This window comes from Microplitis mediator, chromosome 3, assembly GCF_029852145.1.
Source record: "Microplitis mediator isolate UGA2020A chromosome 3, iyMicMedi2.1, whole genome shotgun sequence".
Lineage (NCBI taxonomy): Eukaryota > Metazoa > Arthropoda > Insecta > Hymenoptera > Braconidae > Microplitis > Microplitis mediator.
In genome coordinates this window covers 7,328,838-7,356,117 of record NC_079971.1, presented here as the reverse complement: position 1 = coordinate 7,356,117, position 27,280 = coordinate 7,328,838, and the positions used below count along the sequence as shown (strand labels likewise).

At 28.0% G+C, this 27,280-nt stretch overlaps 1 protein-coding gene across 15 annotated transcripts in view; it reads left to right on the top strand.

The window, feature by feature from the left end:
* Positions 1 to 25,676, top strand: part of LOC130665701 (guanine nucleotide-binding protein G(q) subunit alpha) — a 36,830-nt gene extending 11,154 nt beyond the window's left edge. For 11 of the 15 annotated variants that reach the window (XM_057466217.1, XM_057466211.1, XM_057466221.1 and 8 more), the window contains 7 exons: positions 13,759 to 13,943; positions 14,026 to 14,180; positions 15,129 to 15,257; positions 18,657 to 18,786; positions 18,863 to 19,016; positions 21,586 to 21,693; positions 24,447 to 25,676. In XM_057466217.1, coding sequence (XP_057322200.1) covers positions 13,759 to 13,943; positions 14,026 to 14,180; positions 15,129 to 15,257; positions 18,657 to 18,786; positions 18,863 to 19,016; positions 21,586 to 21,693; positions 24,447 to 24,529 — 944 coding nt within the window. In that variant the 3' untranslated portion in view covers positions 24,530 to 25,676. Of the gene's footprint in view, positions 1 to 13,758; positions 13,944 to 14,025; positions 14,181 to 15,128; positions 15,258 to 15,691; positions 15,821 to 18,656; positions 18,787 to 18,862; positions 19,017 to 19,208; positions 19,317 to 21,585; positions 21,694 to 22,128; positions 23,363 to 24,446 lie in introns of those variants that run through there. The other 4 variants (XM_057466222.1, XM_057466209.1, XM_057466210.1 and 1 more) reach the window with 4 other exon arrangements.
* Positions 25,677 to 27,280: the final 1,604 nt, after the last annotated feature.

Sequence of the window (27,280 nt, the reverse complement as noted above, 5' to 3'; positions counted from 1 at the left end):
AGTATAAATGTATTTTGAATGAATCAACATAAAAAATATATTTTGAGCTGAGACAAAATAGAAAGTTCGTCTCAAATAGCAAGTAATCATCATTAGTTAAAAGTTATATTATTCATTTTTATGATAATTGAATATTACCGTACATATATTTGGCAGACGGCTTGGCTATTCTCAAAACAAAAACATCAATTACAGTTTTTAACTTCGTTAGGAAATATTTTTAATCCTCTTATTCACTAGTAACTGCATTTAAAACTTCAAAGTTAATTTTTTATAATATTATGGAGTCTATAAAACATTATATTAATGAACTTTGTTGTCAGGGTTATAATCATTTGTAACTTTAAATTACTTTAAGTTTTGTTATAAATTTAATTTAAAAATGATAACGAGAACTTTAGTATTATATTTAAAAGGTAAATGACCTCATCTTGAAACATATATTTCGAAACAGTAACTTTTATCAAAAAAAAAATATAAATAAATAAGCTCATTAGTTGATTCTGCAGAGTTTCTCTGTCATAGTCATGAAAATGCATTTTGAAATCACACCGAGAGAAAAAATAACTTTTAGAAATGTTGCACTTCCTTACAAAAAATTATGCTATTGGAAATTTTTAATCTGATATATTTTCAGTGAAAAATTTTAAGATTTCATGCAAATTGATCAGATCAATCTCGACTTTAATCAGATTTGTCGCGACGATGAATTATTTTAATTACAAAAAAGAATACTCTGATCATTCGATTAATTCAAAAAAAATTTTGAAAAAATTGCTTGATTCGGTCAATATATTTTGAATCTTAATACATATCTATACAGAAATTCAAAATGAAAAGACGAAATAAATTGAACGACAGAGCGAGCAAGGAAATCAGGGAGAGAGAGAGAAATAGATATGCGCTGATCGATCGGCGTGAAACTCCGGTCGGATGTCGAAGCCACCAACGATTACTAGACGGTGAATCGCGTGACTTTCGACCGACGGTTTATTCACATGGAACGTTTTGTAAGCAGGCAGGCAATTTCTGCAGTACAGGTCGATAAACCCTGTCCCTGAGTATGCAAAACTATACACTTTAATATCTTATTACTGTCAACTTTTGGTACCTACATCTATATATAGATGTGTGTATATCGATCGGTTGTAAGAATTATTTAAGAAAAAATTTTTCTTAAAATATCCGCAGTTCTAAATTGAAGTTTTTCTTCTTTCGAGTTCAAATACAAGTATTTTTATTGAAATAACTGAACCCACTCATTACCACTAGAAATAATTACGTCATAGTGATATTATATTTAACTTTGCGCCATGTAATCTTCTTTAAAAAGAATCTAGAGCCGTGTTTGTAAGTGTTGATGGTTTTCACAGCATCTTCACCGTCATTTGCATCCAGAAACCAAATCTATGACTCGATTTTGTCAACAAAAACTGCCCGCTATAGTAGCATAGACACTGGTCGGTAGTAACTGATTTTCAGCAATAAATTTTGACATTACTCGAGTTGATTCTTGCCAAATCCGTCATTTCACGGCTAGCTTATAGTAAAAATATCAGTAACTTGATTTCTGTAGAAAATTTCTGCAGACTTTTTACTGCCAGCTTAATAGGGCATTTTAATGAAGTCAAATTTGGTCTCACTAGATTTTTCCAATAAATCTAATCAAAATCTTCCCTTTTAATCACTTAAAAGTACATCGCTTTTAAGATGTTTTTTTTGTTCAACAATTTCTAATTCAGATTAAAAACATTAGAAAAATCTATTTGATCTTTTGGAGATTAAGAAAAATTCTTTCTTTATTGCAAACATTAAAAATTTCAGGTGATAACTGTTTACTTTCACGGTCATCCGGTTTTCAACCAAATTTCGATCTTCTGTGGTCCAAAATCCAGATAACCGTGAAAGTAAACAATTACTAAAACGGTTTATGATTGAATTGTTTTCATAAGCGGCAATATAAAAAAAAAAATGATTGAAAAAAAACTACTTCACTTTTGCTGGTGTTTAATTTACTTTTTTTGCACTCGGATTATATACTTGCCTGTAATAATGAATTGTATGGTACGGGTGTCAAGTAAGTTATATCCGACAGTAGAGTTTTGTAGCATATACTGAAGAATTGAAACCTATTCTCATTGGTACAAGTGCAATAGTAAATTATACACCAAGGGTGGAAAGTAGAACATTCTAACCCGTGTGTAATTGCCTACCCGAGCCGAATTCGAGGCTGGCAAACACGTGGATTGGAAAGTCCTACGTAGTGTTTTTCTCTAACAGAACTATTTTTCACCAGATCTGTACCTGAAAGTTTAAATTGTTGTCTGTTTATGGGAAGAATGGCACATGCACTAAGTTTTATCATTTGGTTTCTCATAAGAGAAAAGAACGACTTTCTTCCCTTTGAACAGGGTAGGAATTTAAACTTTCGATGCAGGTATAGTGAAAATACATTCAATCAGCCGCAAGAGTGTCTGTTGATACCACCCGGGTCAAAAATAAAACTTGATTTAGACTTGGTTTACCAAGTCGAAATTTGGAGCCGTTTTTCACAAGACAAACTCGACTTTTTTTACGGAGATATGAAATACATTGAGTTTTCGCCTTGGTTTAGACTTAACTGGTTTACTTAGTCACGATTTAAGACGAAAAAGTTGATATCAAGTCAAAATTCACTTGGTTTAGACTTATTCGACTTGAATTATAAGGCGAAAAAGTAAAAACTAAGGTGAAATAATTTTGATATATTAAGGCGAAAGTACACTGTAAGAAATGCATGGCGTTCAACACCATGCTGATATGGTCTCAAGACAGATACTAAAATAGTATGTGAAATAGTCCAAGACAGTATTGTAACGAGTCCCAGAAGTATGGCGTTTTTTACTATACTGTATAGTACTGGAGCTGTTGTATTGCTTACACGTATGAATAGCAGGCCCGGCGAAACAGCATGGCCCTGAGACCCATACTACAATGCCGAGGGCACAATACTACTAGTTTTTCCCGCCATAATTTCTGGCGTATCAATCAATGTACACTATCGTATTACCACCAAAACTATATAGATGTCGTTAGACTAGGGTTATCGGCCAGAAGCAAAGTGGATACGGCAACGCAGTATGGGCCTGACGGCCATACTGACATTGCGGCGTCTGCGACAACTATTGTCGATGTTACTATTCCCGCAATGGTTAAATCATCTATGCATACAATTTTATAACCTATAAAAATTTTCGATACCATACAGTAGAGCGTTCACGCCCATACTGGCATAGTGATATCCGCAACATATTTCTTACCGTGTAAGGCGAATAAATAATTTTTTTTCGGCTTGGTTTAGCAAGTCAAAAGTAAGGTGAATGACTATCGTGCTCGAAGTAAAAACGAGTAAGTTCAAACTAAGACCAAAAAATACAAATAAGTTGAAATAAGTTGAAACTAAGATAGAAAAAGTTTAAAAAAATTTAATTTCAGTCGAAAAAGTCGAGATCTTATCGAATAATCGTCGGCAAATCGATAACTTCAAAAAAATAAGGGGAAGCGAGCCTAAATAAAGTTTTATTTTTGACCCGGGCACGCATATGAATGACAACAGATGCTATGCGCTGTCAGTCTGTTACTTTAGCTGTATATATATTTGAACTAAAATATACAATACAACGATAATATAATTATAGTTTGGAAATTCAGAAAAAATGAAGGGAAATCTTTTTGGAGTTGAAATTAAACAAAAAACAAGTTGTTGTATCAGACTTGTTCTTGAACAATTTCTTGTAATGATAATATAGAATTTAACCTATTTTAGTGTACTACAAAAATTGTAGGAATGATTTAACGTCATGAAATACCCGAGAATTGTTAAACGACTGTACACTCAACGTTTGCGCTTGAAGTGTGGAAAAAAAAGTAAAATCTTGTCTATTGTTTTCTTTTATACTTTTTTTGACACCTCAAGCAGATGATAAAACACATGATGAAATAATTTTTTATTTAGAAAGAATTTCCGAACACCGCCTTAAAATACCACGTATGAAATACATAAAATTAAAATTTATGTAAGAAATAACAATACGCGTCGTTCAAACAGCAGAATGGATTCAAAAGACTCAATAATTCAACTACACCGAATAGTTGAATGGAGTAGTCTATGTATTAGTAATAAACTACTGTTACGTTCATAAAATCTGATGAACGTGGGTAATGGTTTTGTACTCAATTCCATGAATTAAAGTATTTATGAAGATAAAGGCCGGGTGTGCGACCCACACTCACGTGATCGAAAACTTGTTGAATTCAATATAATATTCGTCTTTACCTACTCTATTATTTTTTATCCTTCAGTCACTCTCTTTATGTATAAAGATTTTTCTCATACGACCCTGTCCAACTTATAGACTTTAGCTGCGTGGAAACATGTCACTGAAAAACACAAATACGCTGGAGGGTCAACTTGGAAAATACGACCATGAACCTACGAATTTATATGATCTTTTAATATGCAACCGTATGCTGAATATTTCTTTTACTTCAATTCAGCGTAAGAGAGGTAAGACAGCCACGTTGCAGAAAAGTAAAGATAGAGATTCTGCTCAAAGAATGCGGATTTGGTTTTTGAAAAATATTAGATAGGATAAAAATGTAAATGCAGAAAATTTACTGTTTCAAAATGGCTTGAAATAAACTTGGGTTTCTTCGATTCAGAAAATTATTTCGAATGAAAACTTTAAATTTGTTCGCCTAAAATATATTAGATTGAAAATTTCTAACAGCATAATTTCTTGTGGTAAAAATACACAATGATTTGAAACGATTTTCTTTCTTCAAGCGTAGTTATAACTAAACAGGCTTCTAGTTACACAGTTAGAAATTTTGTGTTAAATTCAACACAAATCGTCTGTTACAAACGGTCTACACAAATTTTTGTGTCAATTCAACACATTGCGTTTGTGTTGATCTTTAACATAAATTTTATGTTAAATAAAATTGAACACATAAAATCTGTTCTTTTGACAGAAAATTTGTGTACATTTAACAGAACATTTGTGTAAATTTAACACATTTTGCGTGTTAAAATCAACTAAGAAGCATAAGCACATAACCTAACCAACTCAAGTATACTGATCTACCCTTAGTAGAACCTATGTCAATTTAGCGAACAATTGAACCAGTTCAAAAAGGTATGAAAGTTATCTAAATTTAATTGTAAAATGTATATGTTTAATTGTGAATAAATTATAATCCAAATTTCCCTGCAGACAATGCTGCTACAATGCTTTGCTTGGTTATAGTAATGAAGAATCGCGCGGAAACGTTTAGTCAAATAACTCAAATTTTGTGTTAATTTTCGAATAACACAAAAAATGTGTTACATTCTAGATTTTCTAATCGTTTAACATAAAAAATCTGTTAAAGTAAAATAGCACAAACGGTTTGTGTTGAATTAACAGATTTCTGTGTTAAAAATCAACACAAAAAATTTAACCAAATAGTTTTTTAACACAAATACACAAAATTTCTAACTGTGTATTTTTGGTCAAATTTTTCTCGAGCAAAAACATTAAATACAAAATAGACAGAAATTTGCTGCAAATTACTTAATAATCTAGCAACGTATGTTCTTATTTTTGAAAAATTTTCAATTCTTGAAACGAAAATTGTTCATAAAATTTTCTTTTACTATAAGGATAGTGTTGTTAAATCACTTGAAACTGATAAAGATTAAAAATATCTATTTTGATCGCTATATATATATTTATAGAAAAACAAGGCAAGTTTTCGTCTCAAGGAACTTGATCTCGAGGAAGCAAATATCCCGTTTTCGAATCAACCGAATTAAGTTTACAGAAATTAATTGAATTCTTGACATCTAGATGGCGTCATTGGTAGCATATAATTTTTCAGAGTTGAATCTATAAAATTTATCTATTAATATACTCATTTGATGCATGATTTTAAAACTATTCACTTTTTCTCATATGTAATACATTTTCACAAGTTTTATTTCAGAAGAAATTGTAAATTTTTCATAGAAATAAAATTTATGATGAGTTTATTATTATTAGCTTCCTCTTCATATCATAGTTAATGTGACTTTGGTCACAGTATAGTTCAAAGTGTGAAGTAATATATATTACAAATAATGCGTTCTATGAGAATACAGTGTAATAAAGGTTTTCGTATATTTATATATACACATATGCTGGTGATGATGAGTGTACAGTAGACGAATGAATAGAAGTGAAGCTGAGAAGAAGACTATGTTACACGACTAATAGTATACTACTGTATATAACACAGAGTAAGAGGTCTTACACTGGTTATATAGTTGTGTATGGATAGGATAGGATAGCATAGAGAAGAGAAGCGTCGGAGCGAGTAGACAACGAGTATCAGGGCGGTCGTACTCTATATAGTAACTGGGGATAGAATGGCGAGGTACTCGTCGACATCTATCGACCCATTTTACTATCTTCTCTCTTTATCTCTCTCTCTTTCTCTCTTTCTCCATATATATATATTTCTGTACAACCCACTATTCAACCTCACATCTCTCAGAAAGTTACGCTTCGAATTTACTCAAGTATTTTTGTTTTTACTATTTATTTACGATAGATGTGTTTTGCTGATCTCATGATTTTTTCTTCCCAATTAATTTAATATTTACTGTTTATCAATTTTATTTTTTTTATCATCATTACATTATTACCTGGAATCGTTAACGAGTGTCATTAAAAAGTAGTAACTTACTATTTTAGGAATTGATCACATCAACACTAATTATAACTTATAGTTTTGGGATAATTATTTCTCAAATTTTTCGTTCTATAATTAATGATTACACACTAATTCATTTTTTTATCATGTATAGGTTATTCAATAGTATATGTATTATTAAAGACTTTTAATTGCATTTTTTGATCAGTTAGATTACCATTAATGCATTACTCACAGTTTTGATAGATTATCAATTTTTAGTTTTTGTTTAATACGTAAATTATCTAAATACTCTCGAAAACTCAGTGAAAATTAGTAAATATCCGCTAATTTTCAGTGAATTTTCCTACACGGAAAAATCAGAATATTAAAAATGAATAAATAATAGTAAAAAGTGAAATCTGTTATCAATAATTAGTACTAGTATGTACTTAATGCAAAGTAGTTTACTAATTTTTGTAGATTCCTAAAAACTACTATCAATTATTTCAAAAACTAAGTAAATATTATTACTTTTAGGTATATAAATACGTGACTTATTAGTGAAAATTAATTAATTTATGGCATACATCTACTAAAAAGTGATGATTGGTCAAATGAAGAATTGGGATCTTAGATACTGATTTTTCCAGCCGAAAAATTGCAAAAGTTACTAACTTTTATTTTATAAATTCGATATCACTGATCAATTATTAGCTTAAAATATCATTTGTTCATCATTATAAATTAATTAACAATATACATAAATCGAATTAGTGGTAAATAATAAAATGAAAAATTAGTATACTAGATACTGATTTTTTGCTCATAAAAATACCGAAAACTTTCAACTCTTATTTTATAAATTCTATCCCATTGACTAATAATTACTATAAAATGTTATTTATTCGTTATTAGAAATTAATTTATTATACACATAAATCGAATAAGTAGTAAATTTTTTTAATTTTTCTATGTTTATTTGAATAGTAATAAATAACTGTAGATACCAATTTATCGATTCTTTTTCATTTTAATTTTAATATACGAAATTACAAATTTTGCTCTCCTATGTGTATCAAATTTTAATATAAATAAAAGCCATTTTGTAATATATAATGATCCTGGTTTGATATTAGTCTACAAATATACTAATTTCAAGTCAAAAATAAACTACAAACTATTAAAATTTTGAGCATCATTTTTTTCCGTCTAAGTTTTAGAAGGTAGATATAGTTTTATTTTGAAAAATTTTGGTTACAGTTCCGAAAAGCTCTCCCCCTTTCCGGCCCTTCGATTTTGTTCAAATTTTACAGGAATGTTCATTTTGGGTCACAGTAAAAAATCATGACTTTCATCGGCGATATTCATAATCTAGATAGAAAATTTGGTTTCTGAAGAAAAACGGTAAAAATTTATATGAGGGTTGATTTTATAGTCTAAGAAATGTCTTGTAAAATTCGAGAAAAATCTTTTTAATTTTTGTTCGAGATTACATTCAAACAATTAAGCCGATTCAGATAAATTTAAATCGTACAGTAATCGAAAAGTTTCGAACTATAGTTCTAGAGCTAATTTCAATTTTACGATCAATTAGTCGAGTAGTTTTATAATAGAGCAGCTTTCGAAGATTTTTAAACATCAGTAATCAAAAATCGAACTGAAATCAATCTGTTTTTCCTGAAAAATTAATTAAAAACGTTTATATATAGAGACTTTTGAAATATATTCGCGCAAATGCTTTCAATTTTCATCAAATTTTTTCATTTATCGTAAAATCTGTTTAAATTGTTAGCGATGTTCATAACCCTACTGGAAATTCTTCTGACTTTTCTCCGAAAAACTTTGAAAAAGTCTTTAGAACTTTAGAACTGAGTTTTTCAGGGAAAATTCCGAAAAATTTCTACCAGGGAAGACCATGAAAGAGTTACCAATAAACAAATTCGGATGCCATAAAAAATGACCTGAAACATTTCCTAAGGATTCAAAACAACAGTCAGAAGTCATAAGAAAAGTAAAATTCAAAAAATGAAACTAATACTGATAACTTTCCTTATTAATTTATTATTTTCATAATAGAAAGTTAACAAACTAAATAGAGCAAATTAAAACCATGTTTTATTTTCTATTCTGGGATATAAAAATTCTTCTTTATCGACCGCAATTCACACATAATAACTACATGACTATAAAAAAAATGTTGATTAACATTTGACTGACATGCGCGTAGTGTTGCTCATACTTGTTAGTAAAAGTAGTGATAGAAAAGACAAAGATATCGTCTAATCAAGTGCAATAGTTGATCGCTTATTAATTTATCCATTATAATTAAGCAGCAATCAATCCAATGACTACTTCCAGCAGAATTCTCCTCGAGGATAATTATGAGCTGATCCTAAAGAGCTTTAGTCGATTAATTGCGTAATTAGAAGCATATAGTATTTATGTTAATATGAACATAAAAAATAAGGAAATTTGAAATCGAGTCATTACTTTTAAATAAAAAATATATTCAAGCGAAACCAACAAAAATTGATATTTTTTGTATCGAAATTTTCTGACAGGTCACTATTTTAAAGAATTGTGATTTTGTTCGAATGTCAGCAGGCCACCGATCAAGAAATTTGGCTAAAATACAAATATTGTCCAATTTTATGGTGATCCGTCAAAAAAGACAGCTATCGTGGTGACATTGAACGTAATATATGATTATTAAATTTATTTATAAATTCAAATATCTCGTACACAAAATAGGGTAGAGGTGCCATTTGTGGCCACTCTATAGAAATTTTGGAAACTTTGAAAATTAAATTAAAATAATTCGTAAAATATGCAGTCATAATCAATTTTCAAAAATTTCTGTGCCCAAAAATACTCTACTTGATACTTTTTCGGTAATTGAAATAAAATATTAATTGTCCACAAATAGTGCAGTGGCCACAATCGGTCCTTTTAATCTGTAATTGATTTAAAAATGTAATAAATTCAAAAAAATTTAAAAAAGTTAGTGGAATAAATCCGGATTGTTTATTTGTTTATCTTTAAAGCGTTTATTTTAATATTAAAACTCCGAATCGGAGCGAATGCAGATTGAAATAAAATTCAGATCACTCCGAAATAAGCTGAAAAAACTCTCTATTGACTCCGTATTAAAAGTGATTTTTTTTTAAGCTCCGGAACTCCAAGTAACGGAGTGAATTTCGAGTGAAATAAAATCCGTAATCACTCCGAATTTACTCCCAATTTTCCGCACAGTTTAGTTTAAAATTCAAATGTCTTAGACGAAGTATAATAGAAAAAATATTTGTACAATATTTTTTTTTATCGCATTTCGTTTCGCCTGAAATCTCCCGCGTGCACTGGACTGTTGTACGTTCATTTTTCCACATTATGCCTTCATTATTTTTAAACTCGAGGCCTCGATCAGTTTTTAGATGACCTCGGTATTTTTTCCCTATCTGAAAATCTGTAATTTCATTTAAAAGATATCAAAAATAATGTCAATACAATTACAAAACCACTAATGACAATTTTAACTGTTGTCATTAGTATTATTTATATTGAAAAATTTATTTCTTTAACTGCAAGAAAAAAAAAATATGACATCCTAATCTAATGGAAAACCCGATTTGGGGACTCAGTAGTCAACTATGATCATATTATAAACTGACTTTGTAATGAGGGGGGAAATGTCACAACAGTTTCGATGCCTCAAGTTTATATCTGGTCTGGAGAATGAAAAAAATATATAAAGATGGCGTTTTTTCTTGGGAAAATCGAGAAAACTAGAGATAATAGGATCGAATGCAAAGTACAGCCGTACTACTAAAATTGGACTGTTCTATACTAGAGTATAAGAGTTAAATAGTACCAAGTATACGACAAAGTTCTAAAAAGTAATCATAGTGGAGTAGTTGTGTGGTACATAGTATGAAAACTATATAGAGTATATACATGTATATATACTTAAATGTGTAAAGATGTGAGGATAGATGATGAACAAAGAGGTCAGAGGGAAGGCTGCGTTCGGTGCGGAAAAATCGAGGGATTGCGCGTGACGATAGAGTTTCATTCATGCTTTTGCAAGAGCGACAACAGCGACACGCCCTGGCGAATCGACGAGTACAATATATAGAGTAGTATTCAAGTATGTAACTGCAGTTACAAAGAGAATTAGCGAAATGGAATATAGTACAACTAGATTATGAGCAATGTTCTTTGTATGAAAAATCTTCTCTGTATAAAAAGTCAATGAAATTTTGAAAAAAATTTTTTTTTTTTATACAATGAACAGTTTTTATAGTAATTATTTTTTAGTAACCAATAATGACTCTTTTAATTTTAAAAATTTATTAATCCACAGAAAAAAAAGATTTCTTGGCTCAAGAAAATTTTTTCTCGCCCCATGAAAAATTTTTTTTTTAATTCATAATTTTTTTCTGTATGGATTACAGTTACGCGGTTTAATAATTTTACAAAATCTTTATATTAAATATAATTTTTGTATTTACGTCTTTATTTACAATTGAGAAAATGAAATATATAAAAATTACTTCACCATATAAATTAGCAAAGAATGATTATTGAAAAACTATAGTATATATATAGACAATATAAAGTTATTGAAAATGCTGTATATACTATATATGGAGGCTAAATTATCTAAAGATATTGATTTCCGCTTCCTGGCTTCCACACTCATGGCTTCTTTTTTCGCTGTACCGGAGTCTACACGGAGAAAAAAATCTGGTAATATTCGTTAATTTTCAAATAAAAATTACTATTTCGCCGAGGCAAACTTGAAACGGTCCAATAATGTGGAAATTTTCCTTTTGAATGAGTAAAAATTATAATCGCTTAATCCTATGAATTACTAAATTATAAGTAAAATTACTTTCAGTTTTAGAGTACAAAACTAAAGCATTCAATAAAATTTACCATTTGATTTAGTAAAAAATCTATCTTAGAATAAAACTTTCACTGAGACTGCTATTGAATTTTTACTAATCCAGATAGTAAAAATTGTCTCCTTGTGTGTAATAATAAATTTTTTTTCCAACATATATATATATATATACATACAGTCGGAATTTCTCTGTATATATATTTATGTATATATCTCAATACCAATTTAAAATCCACCATCTTTTTTTTTTTTTACCACTGTGGGATTCGAACCTACGCCTTCCGAATATTCCAGTTTAAGTGCAAGCATGCTAACCACTCGGCTACAGGTACCCTTCCAATATCTCAAAGTATATGCCAAATATAAATAAAATACAATGACCTCTATATTATATCTTACGCATTAAAAGTCACAATGGCAAATAGTAATTTTTACCCGCTAAGTAGCAATTCACGTTATCGATGTTTTAAAAACTGCAATACTTTAACAAAATTTATTTGATATTATAATTTTTAGAATACCTGAGTTCTTTTTACAATGTTTTCAGTAATAGTTTTAAAATGTTATAAAATAAAATTAATAATCTTACAAATTGTAATAATCGGGATATAAATGAATAATTTTTGCGAAATTCATGTAAACATAACTTGAGTCATGAGTGACTTTTCTGTTGTTTCCAAATGAAAATCACTATCTACTCTATACTAATATTTTTTATTTTATCTACTGAATTTTATGGAATAGATAAAAAGAAATATAAGTTTTATAGTAATTTATTTTTAATGAATTGTAATATTCAATTTATACACTTACAAATGTTTTTAACGAAGAATTGTAATATTATCAAAGAGATTTTTGAATATTGTTATTTCCAGAACGATCGTTGTAAAATAATTATGGATTATTACCATTCTTTATTCAATTTTTGCTAATCTGTATTATAACTTTCACAAATCGTAAAATTTACAATACTGATTGTAAGAATCAACAAAAAAATGTAATTTTCCATTGATAATAGTAATTTTTGGTTTGGGATTGTAAATTTCTCTTAGGAAAGTAATTTTTATTTGACGACTATAATTATTAGCTAATTTTGAGCTGCGCTTTTTTCCGTGTAGCTGCCTAGTGTTCTAACACTCATGTAAAGTCATAAAGTTTCCGAAATGTTCTCTCGAAAATGTTAACCGGCATTCAGGAGACAAGTTTTGTATATGTATGAATTTAACAAATAAATAAAAAAACTTTTTTTCATATATTACATACATATATATGCCTGTTAGGGTGATTTGTTTTGAACAAACATTTTTTGCTCCCACGCATATCATTGTATAGATAAAAAAAAAATTTCCTTAAAATTTCCGCCCTTAATTTTATTTCTAAGAACTTTAATTTCAATTTTAAACTTTTTCCATTTAAAATACATAGAAAATTTCGGTTTCTTTTTGAATTTTCTATAACTTAGTGGCATAAAATGCTACTCAGTTGTAGGGAATTTATTCAATCATACTTATGGTTTTTAATTTGATTATAATCTATAGATATGACATATATATCATATGTTAGTTTAAGTCGTTGCGCTTTTGTATTATTATTACTATTGCAATATTACACAGTCACAATTGCATTGACATTAATGGTTTCTGTATGACTCGTTAGATGAACGGTCATCAAGAAATTGAGTACATACGTAATTTACATCTAACAAAAAAAATTCAAAGAACTAAAAGTATATTTTACAAAAAAAATTATTAAATGATAGAATTTAAAATTTCCTGGCTACCGTCCAGTCTCACGTTTTTATTTGGACTCTAAACGCAAAATTTTTTTTCTCAAATGAATCAAAATGAATTTGAATTGATCGCTCTCTAATTGATAAAAATCATCAAGACTTTATTTGGAAATTTTACTACATCCATATAAATTTTTTTTTTTTAATAAATATATAAAATTAATATGATACTGAAATTAGTCGGTCTAATAATTTTTGGATTTTTTTAAAAACGATAAATTAAAAAAAAAAAATATATTTCAAAAAATTGCACCTGTAGTTTTTTAAATTTTCTACATCTGGATATTTTTATTTTTTTTTATTGAGAAATTAAAACGAGTAAATATTTTTTCGATAATTAATAAAATAAATTATAATTAATTAATTACAGGTACTGGTGAGTCGGGAAAATCAACATTCATTAAACAAATGAGAATTATTCACGGCTCTGGATATTCAGACGAAGACAAACGAGGCTTTATCAAGCTTGTATACCAAAATATATTTATGGCAATGCAGTCAATGATAAGGGCGATGGACCTTCTCAAAATTACATACGGTGATAGCTCGAGCCAAGTATGAATTTATTCAAATTATTTTTTACCAAAATTTAAAATTTTATTTCTTATTGGTCATTAATGATTTCATTTTTATTCAGGAAAAAGCAGAGTTAGTCAGGAGCGTAGATTTCGAAACCGTAACAACATTTGAAAGTCCATATGTAGAAGCCATTAAGGATTTGTGGGCAGACTCCGGTATTCAAGAATGTTATGATCGCCGACGAGAGTATCAGCTCACGGATTCAGCCAAATAGTAAGTACTTTACTAGTACTTTGTTTATTAATTTCATGTCGTCGATCTCATTAGCAAATCATCTAACTCCATATTTTTGATAAATTACTTTCTGTTCTTTACCCTTTAAATTTTACAAGTAAATCAAACGAAAAAATATAATTTAAATAAATTAGTGTATTACACACCAAGGGAAAAGTAGGGCATTTCAACCCGCGTGTGTTGCCTACACTCGTATCCAATTTTTCACCAGATCTGTACCTGAAAGTTTAAATTTTTTGGCTGTTTGTAGAAAGAATGGCGCATGCGATAATTTTTATCATAACAGAACGACTTTCTTCCTTCTAAATAGGACAGAAATTTAAACTTTTGGTGCAGATATGATGAAAATTTATTTACTGCCATTGCTTTGATAAAAATCAATGACTTTCTTAAATATCCTTATCAATAAATTTATAAAATGTATAATATCGCGTTACTGATTCCACAAGGACTTATATTTTTATGCGCTCCCCTTTAATACCCCTTTTTATTGCTAATTGTTTTGCAGACTTATTGTACACCTCAAAGTCGGAAAAAAAATTTTGAGCCCAAAGGGCACATGACTTAAATTATACGCCCTTTTGATTTGAAATTTAGATACTAAAGCCAAAAGGGTGTATAGTTTTTTTTTTAATTGCTAATCATATATTGTGGACTTATTCTAAGCTGAAAATAGGAAAAAAATTTTGAAAATCAAAAGAGCATATAATCTAAGTCATGTGACCTTTTGGCTTTCACAATTTTTTTTCTTCAATTTTTAGCTATAAAATAAGTCTGCAAAGTGATTGGCAATAAAAAAAATTATACACCTTAAGCTTAGTAACTGAAGCCAAAAAAGACGTATAAAAATATAAGTCTTTTTGGAATTAGTGACACGATATGTTAAGAGTAAAAAAAAAAGCAGATGCTGAGAATATATTGTTACAGCTACCTTATGGAAATAGACCGAGTGGCGGCACCAAATTATCTGCCAACAGAGCAGGACATTCTACGTGTGAGAGTGCCTACGACTGGTATAATTGAATATCCCTTTGACTTGGAAGAAATTCGATTTAGGTATGTCAGGACACAAACAAATCGGAAGGATCTGTCTGCCTGTGCCTGTGATCTGCATCTGGTGTTCTTCGTTTTTCCCTTTTTCTGTCTGTCTTTCTTTTTGTTCTGCATTTCTATTTACTAATGCCACTAATTGTTTTATTCACACACATATTTAACACATTTTTTTCATTACTTGCACGAGTAATTCGTAACTGATCGTCAGGAATTTAAAAAAAAAATTCATTTAATAAATAAATTTAGATTTATTCCTTTTTTTAGGAAATCGGAATGCTGAGACAATGCACTGCTGTAATCTGCAATGGGATTGCATTTTATAAAATAATTGAACGTTTATTTTTGTGTACTGTAGTCTTGTTAAAGTTTCTTTCTTTTTTTTGTTTATCAACAAATGCATCGCATGCACTATCACGGGCTATACGTTTGTTTTGCAGTTATCTTTCCGACTTAGACAATATTAGTAAACCAGAATATCTTCCTTCTGAACAAGACATTCTTCGAGCTCGAGCTCCCACAACTGGTATTATTGAATATCCTTTTGATCTGGACAGCATCATATTTAGGTACTAATATGTACAAGAGCTAAAATTTATTATTTTACATCAGTAGTTCGAGTTAGTTAACTTTTAGAGCCTCTATTAAATCAAGTATTCGATTTTTTAGATAATACGTGATTAGTAATTATATTTTTTTAATTTTAAATTGAACCTTTTTGAAAGATATTTAAATAGAATAGATACGTGACATACTTTTTCGGAAAAATTATTTATACAGAAAAATATTCTTCAGGTGTGTCGTCAACTGATCCCAATAATTTTACACCACGACAAGTGATCTTTACAAATTCATACCATCGACAATTGATTTTTATCAGCAACTAATTTATATAATTTAACTTTATATTTATAGCAGCGAATTTTAATTACTCATGCAGGGTGGCTACGAACCGAAAAAACCGGGAACTATCATGGAAATGTCAGGGAATTTCAAAAAATATCCGGGAATTAAATTGTAACAGTTCAAAATTGAAAAAATTTTAAATTATACACTAGTTATAAAAATTAAGGGATATTAAAAAAATTTCAAATTTTAAAGTGATTTTCAAGAGATTGTAACTCAAAAGAAAGTGTTCATATGACAAAAACAAAAAAGGTCAATTATAGCTTCAAGTGTTTAGTTTTCTGATCTAGTCTTTATATTTTTTTATTGTGTGCGGTTCCAGAGTAATCCTAAAAAACTATCGAAAAAGAAATTTACCAAATTTTTGGTCGTCTTAAAAATGGTCTTCGAGCTTCAATAAATTTTTTTCAATAATTATGATTGATTTTTGATTGCTCCGGAACCGTGCATAATAAAAAAAATTTAAAGACCCAGATCAGAAAACTAGACACTTGAAGCTACAGTTTGACTTTTTGTTTTTATTGTACGACCATTTTCCTTCGAGTCACAAACTGTTGAAAATGACTAAACATTTGAAATTTTTTTAATATCCCTTAATTTTAGTAAACAGTGTATTTTGAATTCGTTTAAATTATAAAATTTCTTATTAAATATTTTAACTTATATATTTTTAACATCGAATAATCAAAAGTAGGCAATATTCATTTATTTTATTGCCATTTTTTTCTGGTTTCTCGCATGATTTAATTATCAAATTTAATTATTAAAAATGAAAATATAATAAAAACTTTGAATATCTAAATGATACGAATAAAATTTCTAAACCAGGGAAAAATGTGAAAAACTTTACTGGAAAACCGGGAAATATCAGGGAACTTTGAAATCATTTCTTTGTGGCCACCCTGTCATGTCATAGTAATTAATTAATAATTAATTATGAAATTTTCTGTGGGATCAATTCGGCTGCCGAATTTCAAACCCAGTAAGAGACGAACTTTTCAAAATCGATTTTTTAGTATTTTTAGTTACAGTGGTCTTGTGAACATGATTCAATTCGTATTTCAAATTTTTTTTGTCAGTTATTGTGTTTTGAAATTCGGCAGCCGAATTGTCGTGTGATCACTTGTCTAGGATCAGTTGTTATGGAACCTATTCTTCAATACACTATTTTAAAATCATTCGATTAGCCAACTTCTGAACTGCTCAATAATTGGCGTCAAATTTTAATTTCGTAAATAAGTGGGACATTTCAAGATATCGAGATACTTTTTTTTTTTCACTTCACCCTACTATCATAGTCTCAGTAATCTGAATTAAAACGATGCCAAGTATTACATGTGTTATTTTTTTTTCAATAAACTCCTAATCTTGCAGAAGCTTAAGTTGTAAACATTCTTCAATCAGTTGTTTTCAGATCTGTAACTAAACCAACAGTACTCAGTAATAATATTATCAAAATCAATAAGTAGGTTCTCCAACTTTTATAGTTTTTGTTATGCAACATTTAATGTACATAAATAGTTTATGCTTGTATTCTTTAATTAATGTACTAACCTCGTACTTTTGCATGATGGAAAATATTTGTCTTGTAGTTACAAATTAAACTATTCAATTAAGCTCTAGCTTCAAAGCTTTAAATACTTGATAATTTTATAAAAAAATTTACTTTTAGTTTGGGATTCTTTGGTTTTTTTTTAAATTAAAAATACAACTAAAATTTACAATTTTAAATTGTGATGTATTTTTAATATTACAGCTTTTTTTTGTCTACACAGAAATAAAAGATTTAAATTTTCAAATTTTTCAATTTCAATTTCAATTTTTAAATTATAATAGAAAAATTTCTGAGGGCATGTAAAAATTTTCTTAGGTCTAGAAAAAATTTCATGACTTACGACAATTTTTCTCGCCCCAAAAAATTTTTTATTATTATTTCATAATGGAAAAATTTCTTAGGGCAAATAAAAATTTTCCTGGGGCGAGTTAAAATTTTTTGTGCTAAGAAATCTTTTTTTTTTCTGTGTACTTATAAGTTTTTTTTTAACGATCCTGAAGGTAGCAGACAATTACAAATTTTCGGATATTTTTTCAACCAATAACTTACGAAAAAAAAAAAAAATAAAAATATGCACATGTAGAAAATTTAATAAACTATAAGTGCAATTTTTCAAAACTTTTTTTTTTTTATAGTTAATCGTTTTTAAAAAAATTCAAAAACTGTCAGACGTCTGTTAACTTATGATTCTGAAGTTAGCAGATAATTAAAAATTTTTGGATGTCTTTTTCAGCAAATCAATCAGAAAAAAAAAACAAAAATAAAAATATGCTCATGTAGAGAATTTAAAAAACTACAGGTGCAGTTTTGTCAAAATTTTTTTTTTTATAATTTACTGTCTAAAATAAAATCCAAAAATGATTAGACGTCTGCTAACTTCAGTGTCATTTTTAAAAAATTTTTTCATTAATTATTATTAATAAGCTCAACTATTTTATTGACAGGATGGTAGACGTCGGCGGGCAGAGATCGGAAAGAAGGAAATGGATTCATTGTTTTGAAAATGTCACTTCAATCATATTTTTAGTAGCTTTAAGTGAATATGATCAAATTTTGTTTGAATCGGAGAATGAGGTAAATAAAAAATAAAATTTAAATATAATTTTAAAATAATTATTTCCTACATCTAATCTATTATTGATTCATACAGAATCGAATGGAAGAAAGTAAGGCGTTATTTAAAACAATTATCACATATCCCTGGTTTCAACATTCTTCCGTAATTTTATTTTTAAATAAAAAAGATCTGCTCGAAGAAAAAATCATGTACTCCCATCTTGTCGATTATTTTCCTGAATACGATGGTAAGTAAAAATAATTTTCTCAACTAAAATTTATTTTTCTCTAATAAGTTGATTAAAAATTATTAATCTACAACTAATGAGTTTATTTATACTGATTAATTGCGATTATAATAATTTATTACCGTTGAAATAGTTACGTAATAAAACAAATTATAGTGCGGTGACTTTGATTGAATATTTAAAATGGTTTAGGCGCAAAACAGGACCACATAGGGGCACGAGAATTCATTTTAAAAATATATCTGTCGTCTAATCCTGATCCAGATCGAAGTTGTTACTCGCATTTCACTGTTGCCACAGGTCTGATCGATGACAAACAAAATTACATTTATACAGAAAAAAATATTGTGTATGTGTTAAAAATTATCCATGTTAAATTTTTTGTGTTACATCAACACATTTCATCTCCAGTTTTAACCCGCGTTCACTTCGCAAATTTTTTACAGTGAATGAAATATTACGTGATTTTTTATAAATCTTGACTGTAATAAAAAAATTGCTAACTGTTCGTGGTGGCCACATTTCCGAAAAACCTGTAAATGTCAGGGAATTATAAATATACTGGAAAAGTCAGGGAATTTCGTCACAAAGCTGGAAAAATTTTCACTTTCTTTCTTTTCACTGAAAAAATCCGACAAATTTTGTTTTCTGTCAAAACTGTTCAAAAAGTGACGTGGCGCGAATGCGGTTGTAAAACCACCTTGAAAAAAAATTATTAGAAATTGATTCCAATAGCAAAAAAATGAAGTAGTTAGAATTATCAAGGCTGTTAGAAAAAAAAAGTCTTAGTAGAAACCAACCGCCAAGATCTTCAAGCTATTAACATCCACATTGACAAGTTAAAAAACTAAAAACATTAAATGTATACATAAGTAATGAACTAATAAGTTTCACTATATTTATTATTCGCATACTTCATAAATGCTTTATTAATATTCTATGAAATATTCTTAATTATGAAATTTATTCTAGTGAAAATGAAAAATTTATTTATATTTTATTATAGAGTAAGTTTTATAAAAACATGGATTTCAAATCAAAAATAGAAAATTATTCATTTAATAAAAAAAAAAAAACAATGAACATTAATAACAATGACAAATAATAAAAAAAAGCTTCATTTAACGACAATGATTAATTATTGCTTAAACTGACTCGTACCATTTTATTTTAAATTAAATAAATATTTCCAATGATTTAATATTATTACACATAGTCAGGGAATTTTTGAATTGTTTGACTGGAATACCTGGAAAAGTCAGGGAATTTAAATCTCAAAAATCTGTGGCCATCATGACTGTTAAAAATTAGTTGAATGTTAAATAATAACTGTTACAAAAACAAAATGTAAAAGTTAACATTTTTTTGTGACACCACTGACATTTCAAGTGTCAAATTCACATGTACCTGAAAATCGAAATATTTTTCACGCAACCAAAATGAAAATAATTTATGTAATTTGAATCTAAAGGTGATTTAAAGGGTAATTGGGGCTGGCCTGCAATTTTCGGCTGACGTGCGGAACATTTCTGAAATCTACATTTAGTAGATTTTTTACTTTTCATTTCGTTCCGTGAAAAACGTTCCGATCTCCATGTACATGAATTTACTTCTCGTATTACCTGACTTTTGTGTTTAAATTTAAACACAAATACTCTGTTTTAAAAAGTACCCGAAATATTGTGTGGACCGTTTTTAACACACAGATTAAGTTGATTTTAACACAATATTTTTTACTGTGTACAATATATTTATATATATTTAGTTCGTGAGCTATTTACCCGTAATTAAATTGAGATATTTTAAAAGCTAACAATAGTAGAAGTATATAGTTATTTGGATTCCAGAGTATCCTTCTGAGGTATTACGTAAGGTATACCAAGTATACAAGGTACACGGCTTGTTAACTTCACTTTTATAAAGCTTCTTAGATTTGTATTAAAGCTAATACAATAAATTGTCCTTCGAACCAATTTACCTCCGTCTTAAAAATATAAATCAATTCACATGTATTTATAATAAAATATCGTTGCAGATAAATAATCGTATGGCTTCAATGTTTCCATTAATTTACTTTTATACTCTAATCTCTCTAATATATATATTTTTTTTCATTCAATTTTTTAAGGTCAATTTTCAAACATTTTTTCTATTTATAGTTTTTAAAATTTTATTTTATTAACATAAAAAACCAAAGAATTTACTTTTACTTCATTTTTTAAAATTTTATATTCTCAGTTATTAATTCCAAAATATTTTCGAATTTTTTTTCCAACTGAATTACAAAATAAAAAAAAAAAAAAAAAAAATATGCACATATGGAAAATTAAAAAAACTATAAGTGCAATTTTTTAGAATATTTTTTTTTATAATTTATCGTTTTGAAAAAATTCCAAAAATTATCAGACCTCGGTTAACTTCAGTATCTTTTTTTTCTGTATACAAAAAATTTTAATTACTTCCTATCTTTAATTAATTTGTTGATTATTTTATTAAAACAACAAATTTCATAAAATTAATGATTACTAGTATTAAAAATTCCTGTTGTATCCTACACGCATTTTTCCAGGCCCACAAAGAGAGGCCATAGCTGCTAGAGAATTCATTTTAAGGATGTTTGTCGACTTGAATCCCGATAGCGAAAAAATTATTTATTCTCATTTCACATGCGCCACAGGTAGGCTATTTGCTGTACAACAAAATTTTAAAACAATAATTTTTAATGCACTGTATTTAATTATCAAGCTTTTGACTGCTTTCATTGTTTCCTATCTTAGTGTTAATACTTTCTATGCATTATTTTGGGGTAAGAAATCATTTTTTAAAATTAGGAAACCAATAAACTTGAATATTTTAGTAAATCATTGGTTTTCTATTACTTGTTTTACTTATTATGGATACTGAAAGTAGCAGACATTTAAAAAAATTTTTTCTTTTAAATAAATAAGTAAAATGCTTATGGGAATAATTTTAGAAAATTGCACATAACAAACTTAATTCAAAAAAATTAAAAAAATGTCTGATGTCTGCTGCTTTCAGTGTCACTATTTATTTATTTTATTAAAATAATTATAATATTTTTGCATGCTGCGTGTGTGGATCATTAATACAGACACGGAGAACATCAAGCTTGTGTTTTGCGCTGTTAAAGATACAATTATGCAGAGTGCACTAAAAGAATTTAATCTTGCTTAATATTAAAGTTTTACACAAATTTTAATTATTTCTCATGAGTGAGATTTATAAAAAAAAAAAAAAAACTAAAAAAAAAAATTTTTGTGTCAATTTAACTTATTTATTTATCATAAATTTAATAGTATGGTTTATTTGATTATTTTATCAGTTAAATTGCACACTTCAAGCGCGACGCGCCTGTGACTTACGATTGAAATTAATTTTTTCGACAAACTCACTCACGTTAATTCATCTCTACACTTTTTTGATTACACTATTCCCGTGTAAATAAAATTCGTTTCAAAAAGATTCCAAAAAAGTTCCGCATGTGGAACTTCTAAAAATGAGACAGATTAGAACTTCGTACGATCTTTTTTGGAACGTTAGTAATTTAGATGGTAAAAAAAAAGTTTTTAAGAGCAAATTTAGAGTCGAAAAAGAACGTTCTCGGAACTTTTTTAGAATTTTTTATGGACTTTTTTTTAGTTCTATCAAAAATTCGAAAGTAGTGGCTTTTGAACTATTTCGGCATCTCTCTGGAACGTCTTTAGTCTAAAAAAGATCGATGATTCTGGAACTTTTTTGGAATGTCCACAAAAAATTCCAAAAAATTTCTAAAAACGTCCTTTTTTGAATCTAAATTTGCTCATAAAAACTTTTTTTTTATCATCAAATTACTGACGTTTCAAAAAAGTTCCATTCGATGTTCTAATCTGTCTCGTGTTTGGAAGTTCCACATACGGAACTTTTTGGAATCTTTTTGGAACGAATTTTTTTTACACGGGTTCTTCTAGTTGAATATATTTAAATATTTATAAATATGACGTTTACGTGAGTGAATCAGCTGGGACCGAGTAAGCGTTAGCAGAACACATCTCATTGCTTCGCAATTGAGTTGTGCAAAAATATAAATATAATCAAAGTAATAATAAAAAAATAAAATATATATAATTATGAGCGATTGAGGTGTGCACTTTTTAATTTTCCATTTTTTGAAACTGCCATTACATGAATTATTTTCACTAGTAATTCATATTTATTATAATTACCGCGGATATTTTTTTCAGAATATTATTGGCCTAGAATATTTCTGCATGTGTTATTCAATAATAAAATTATCAATAACATATTTAAATATTAATTTAATATTACGTATCGCATGTATTATGAAAATGTATAAACTTTTTTTTTTCATTAAAAAAGATTGAGTTTTAATTTTTAAAAACATATGAGTGAATTTTTTATGCAAAAATAAAGTCGCATGCTTAAATTATCGTTGTTTTTAACATTCATTTTATCAACTATAATTTAAATTACTAATAAAATATTACAATGAGTCTGGAATGGATTTGCATGACACAAATTGTTTTTCATATAACAGTAAACATTTGTATGGTATTTAAAAACTAATTATAATTAACGTCATAGGTGAGTTACAGAAATAATTTTAATAAGAATATTTAATTGCTATTTTTTAAATTTAAAATAAATGTATCGGGTTATTAGCTTCTGAAATTAATAAATTAATTGGACTGTAAATAACAAAAATAAAAAATTGTTCACTGATATTTGTAGCTGTAAATTCTCATTTACTAATAACTCATTAATATAAATAGAGTATTGATTTTTTCATAAATAACAATAAAAAATAAATTTTTTTACATTTTATGGTAATTAACGAATTCAATTTTAATTAATCACTTGCTCAGTTTATTAAGTTGATGATGTATTTAAAAATTCAAAATATTTGAAACAGAAAAAAATAATTTCTCGGCACAAGAAAAATTTTGCATTATGAATTGAAAACAAAATTTTTCTTCGGGCGAAGACAAATTTCTTGCTTCAAGAAAAGTTTTTCTCACCTCAAGAAAATGAGTGACTTAAATTCAAAAACTTTCTTGAAACAAGTAAAAATTTTCTTAGGTTAAGGAAAATTTTTCTTGAAAGAAGAAATTTTCTTTTCGCCTCAAGAAAATTTTTGTATTATGAATTGAAGTCGATAATTTTCTTGAGGAAAGAACAACTTTTCTTGGATCAAGAAATTTGTTTTCGCCCCCAAGAAAATTTTTTTTTGCTCCAAGAAAATTGTTGACTTCAATTCTTAATACAAAAAATTGCTTGGAGCAAAAAATCCTTTTTTTCTGAGTATAAAAATTAATTAATTTAATTTTGAGATAAATTATTTAAATAAATATAAAAATAAAATATATATACATATATTAAACTAAAATAATTTTAAATTTGTTTAATTCACAGATACCGAGAACATAAGATTTGTCTTCGCAGCCGTAAAAGATACAATTCTTCAATTCAATTTAAAGGAGTATAATTTGGTGTAGGCATCATCGTTGTGATATATTAGACATTGTCTCAACTTTATTCATACGACCCTCAAAGCGCACAAAGTGTGTGAATATGAACTTTGTTGAGCGATCGAAACTAATAATAAAACTAATAATAAAACAAATAATAAAAGTAAAACAAAGTTATGCGTAAAAGATAAATATTCCGTGGTAATATAAATACATTAATTATTAATAAAGGAAAAATAATTCAAATTTAAATCGAATATAAAAAATTTTTAAGTATGAAATAATGGATATAATTAATGACTCGTGATGTTTTTTTTACATCATATGTAATACGAGTGTACCAATTTTAGTTAGATTTATTATACACACAACTATACGCACATATATATGTATATACATATATATAGTTCGAAGATTCTAGCGGCAAAAAAATAAACAAAAAAAATTTTTAAAAGGTTTTTTTTTTGTTTTTTGTTTTTGTTATTTTTTTTAATTAATAAAGACCTAAAATCTGAACGTCATACGTTCTTTCCTAAACTTTTTACTGTCGATACCAACAAAACTTGATTTTTTTTCTTACTCTGTTTGTTGAATTTGTTACCTTTTTATAGCTTAGCTTAGACAAAATCAAGCCTGTCGTTTGTGGGCGACATTGTCTGACTTTTATATAACAATTTTAAAATAATAAACAAGAAAAATTAAATTAATGCGGTTAACAATAAAACGTGGGATAATTAAAAGCTATTTAATATAAGTAAACAAAAAATTTGACTCGATATGAGATTCGTATATAAACCTGTCGTCACGAACAGTGAGATCTCACCTTCGATAATTTTTAGAACGTATAGGATTGGATAAATTATTTAAAATAATAAACAATTGTGAGCTAGGCGGAATACAAAATAATAAACAATAAAACAATTAATGGACAATGAGCTTCTTTACACTATTATTATTATTATTAGTTAAAGAAAAAAATATAAACAAGTGAATAAGATTCTAGTGCCATTTACTTGTGTGGTGTTTTTTTTTTGTTTTTATTTTTTAATTGCAGTTCTGCATTAAATACAAAGCCAAAGTGTTTTTTTGTTTCTGTTTTATAACTAATTTTTATATATAAAAGTATGCAACAAAATAATTATCGACTCTGCATGTAACTCAAATTTAAAATTCATCGTATAAATATTGTTGTTATACATATAACTATTAGAGTGGTATCTTTACTAGTCACTTTAAAAATTTTTAATTTTACCTCAGGAAATTGTTAATTGCATTGAAATTTTTAATTTCATTAAACTTTAGCGCAACGAGACGATTTTACGGTGGTTTCATTTTTTATTATTATTACTCTTATATATTTTATTTTTTTCTTTTTCACTTGACAATTTTATTTTATTTATATAAAAATAATAAAAATTAAATTTTAAGTTAAAATAATTTTTCATGATACCAGCATCGAAAATTAAAGTTTCAATATCTCTACAGACAGTCAAAAAAAGCGAATTTCAGTCCAATGCCGCGAATCTTTAGTCAGCGGGTAGAAATAAACTAGTTTTGACCCTTGGGAAAAAATATTAGTATACTACACACCTAGAGCGGAAAGTAGAACATTATAACCCATGTGCGCAATTGCCTACCCGAGTCGAATTTGAGTCCGATCCGTGTGTGTACTAGTACATTACACACCTAGGGCAGTAAAGTAAGAAATGTCTCAGATCACATGTATTTGTTACATCAACAAACATGTGATCTGAGGCTTTCTTATTTACTGCTCAAGGAGTGTATTCTATTTTTCTCCTCGACGGAGGCGGAAAGCGGCAACTTCGTTTTACACAACGGAATGAAAGTTGACGCTTTCCGCCCGGAGGCGAGAAAAATTGTGTTTCTGACCGCTGACTGAAGACATTTACAATTTAAACTCTGATACTTGTCATTTTTTTAATAGTTATTTCAGACCATTAATTTTCGTTACGTAAATGACAGTTCTGTGATTAAGTTTTATAAAAATTAGTGTCAATAATAAATAATATTTATAGTTTTTGCTTAATTATAAATTGCAAATGACAATTTAATAGTTGATGACACCATTGGTCTTAAATTAACTTATTTCTGACTGGCTGCCGACTGAAACTTTAACTTCCAATGCAGGAAATCATAAAAAATCTAGTATGTAACTCAAGATAAAACACGACTTGAGACTGCGGGTGTCGGCCAACTTCACCCTGGTCTGAAATCGTCGTTTCGTTCCTTGTCGCACAATATACTATTAAGTGTTTGTATGGTTTTTTGTCGCATCGCATTGATTGGACATAGTCATAGTCTCTATTACTTAAAATCCAAATATTTTTCAAAATTTCGAGTGACTTTGAATATATTCCGCACGGATAAATAATAAGAAGCTCAGTCACCGCTGACTACTGTCACCAGACAGCGTCAACTGAGACACCGTTGGATCGTCGAATATTTGAAGTGTAACAATAATTCAAAAAAATAAAAAGACGCTAAATATACTATAAGTGACAACACAGGGATACTTCAGCCATTTTATTATTTAATAAATAGTATTATTAATATATTTACAAGTTTATTATATTTATGCAATTTATTAAATTTTTTGAGATAAAATTAATGATTTTAAATCGTGATTAAAAAATTGCCAGTCAAATAAATAAAAATAAATATAATATATACAAAAAATGAAACATAGAATAGGATGTATGTAAGCATCAATGAAGATAAAGAAAAGGAAATAAAAGAAAAAAGGAAATAATGAAGATT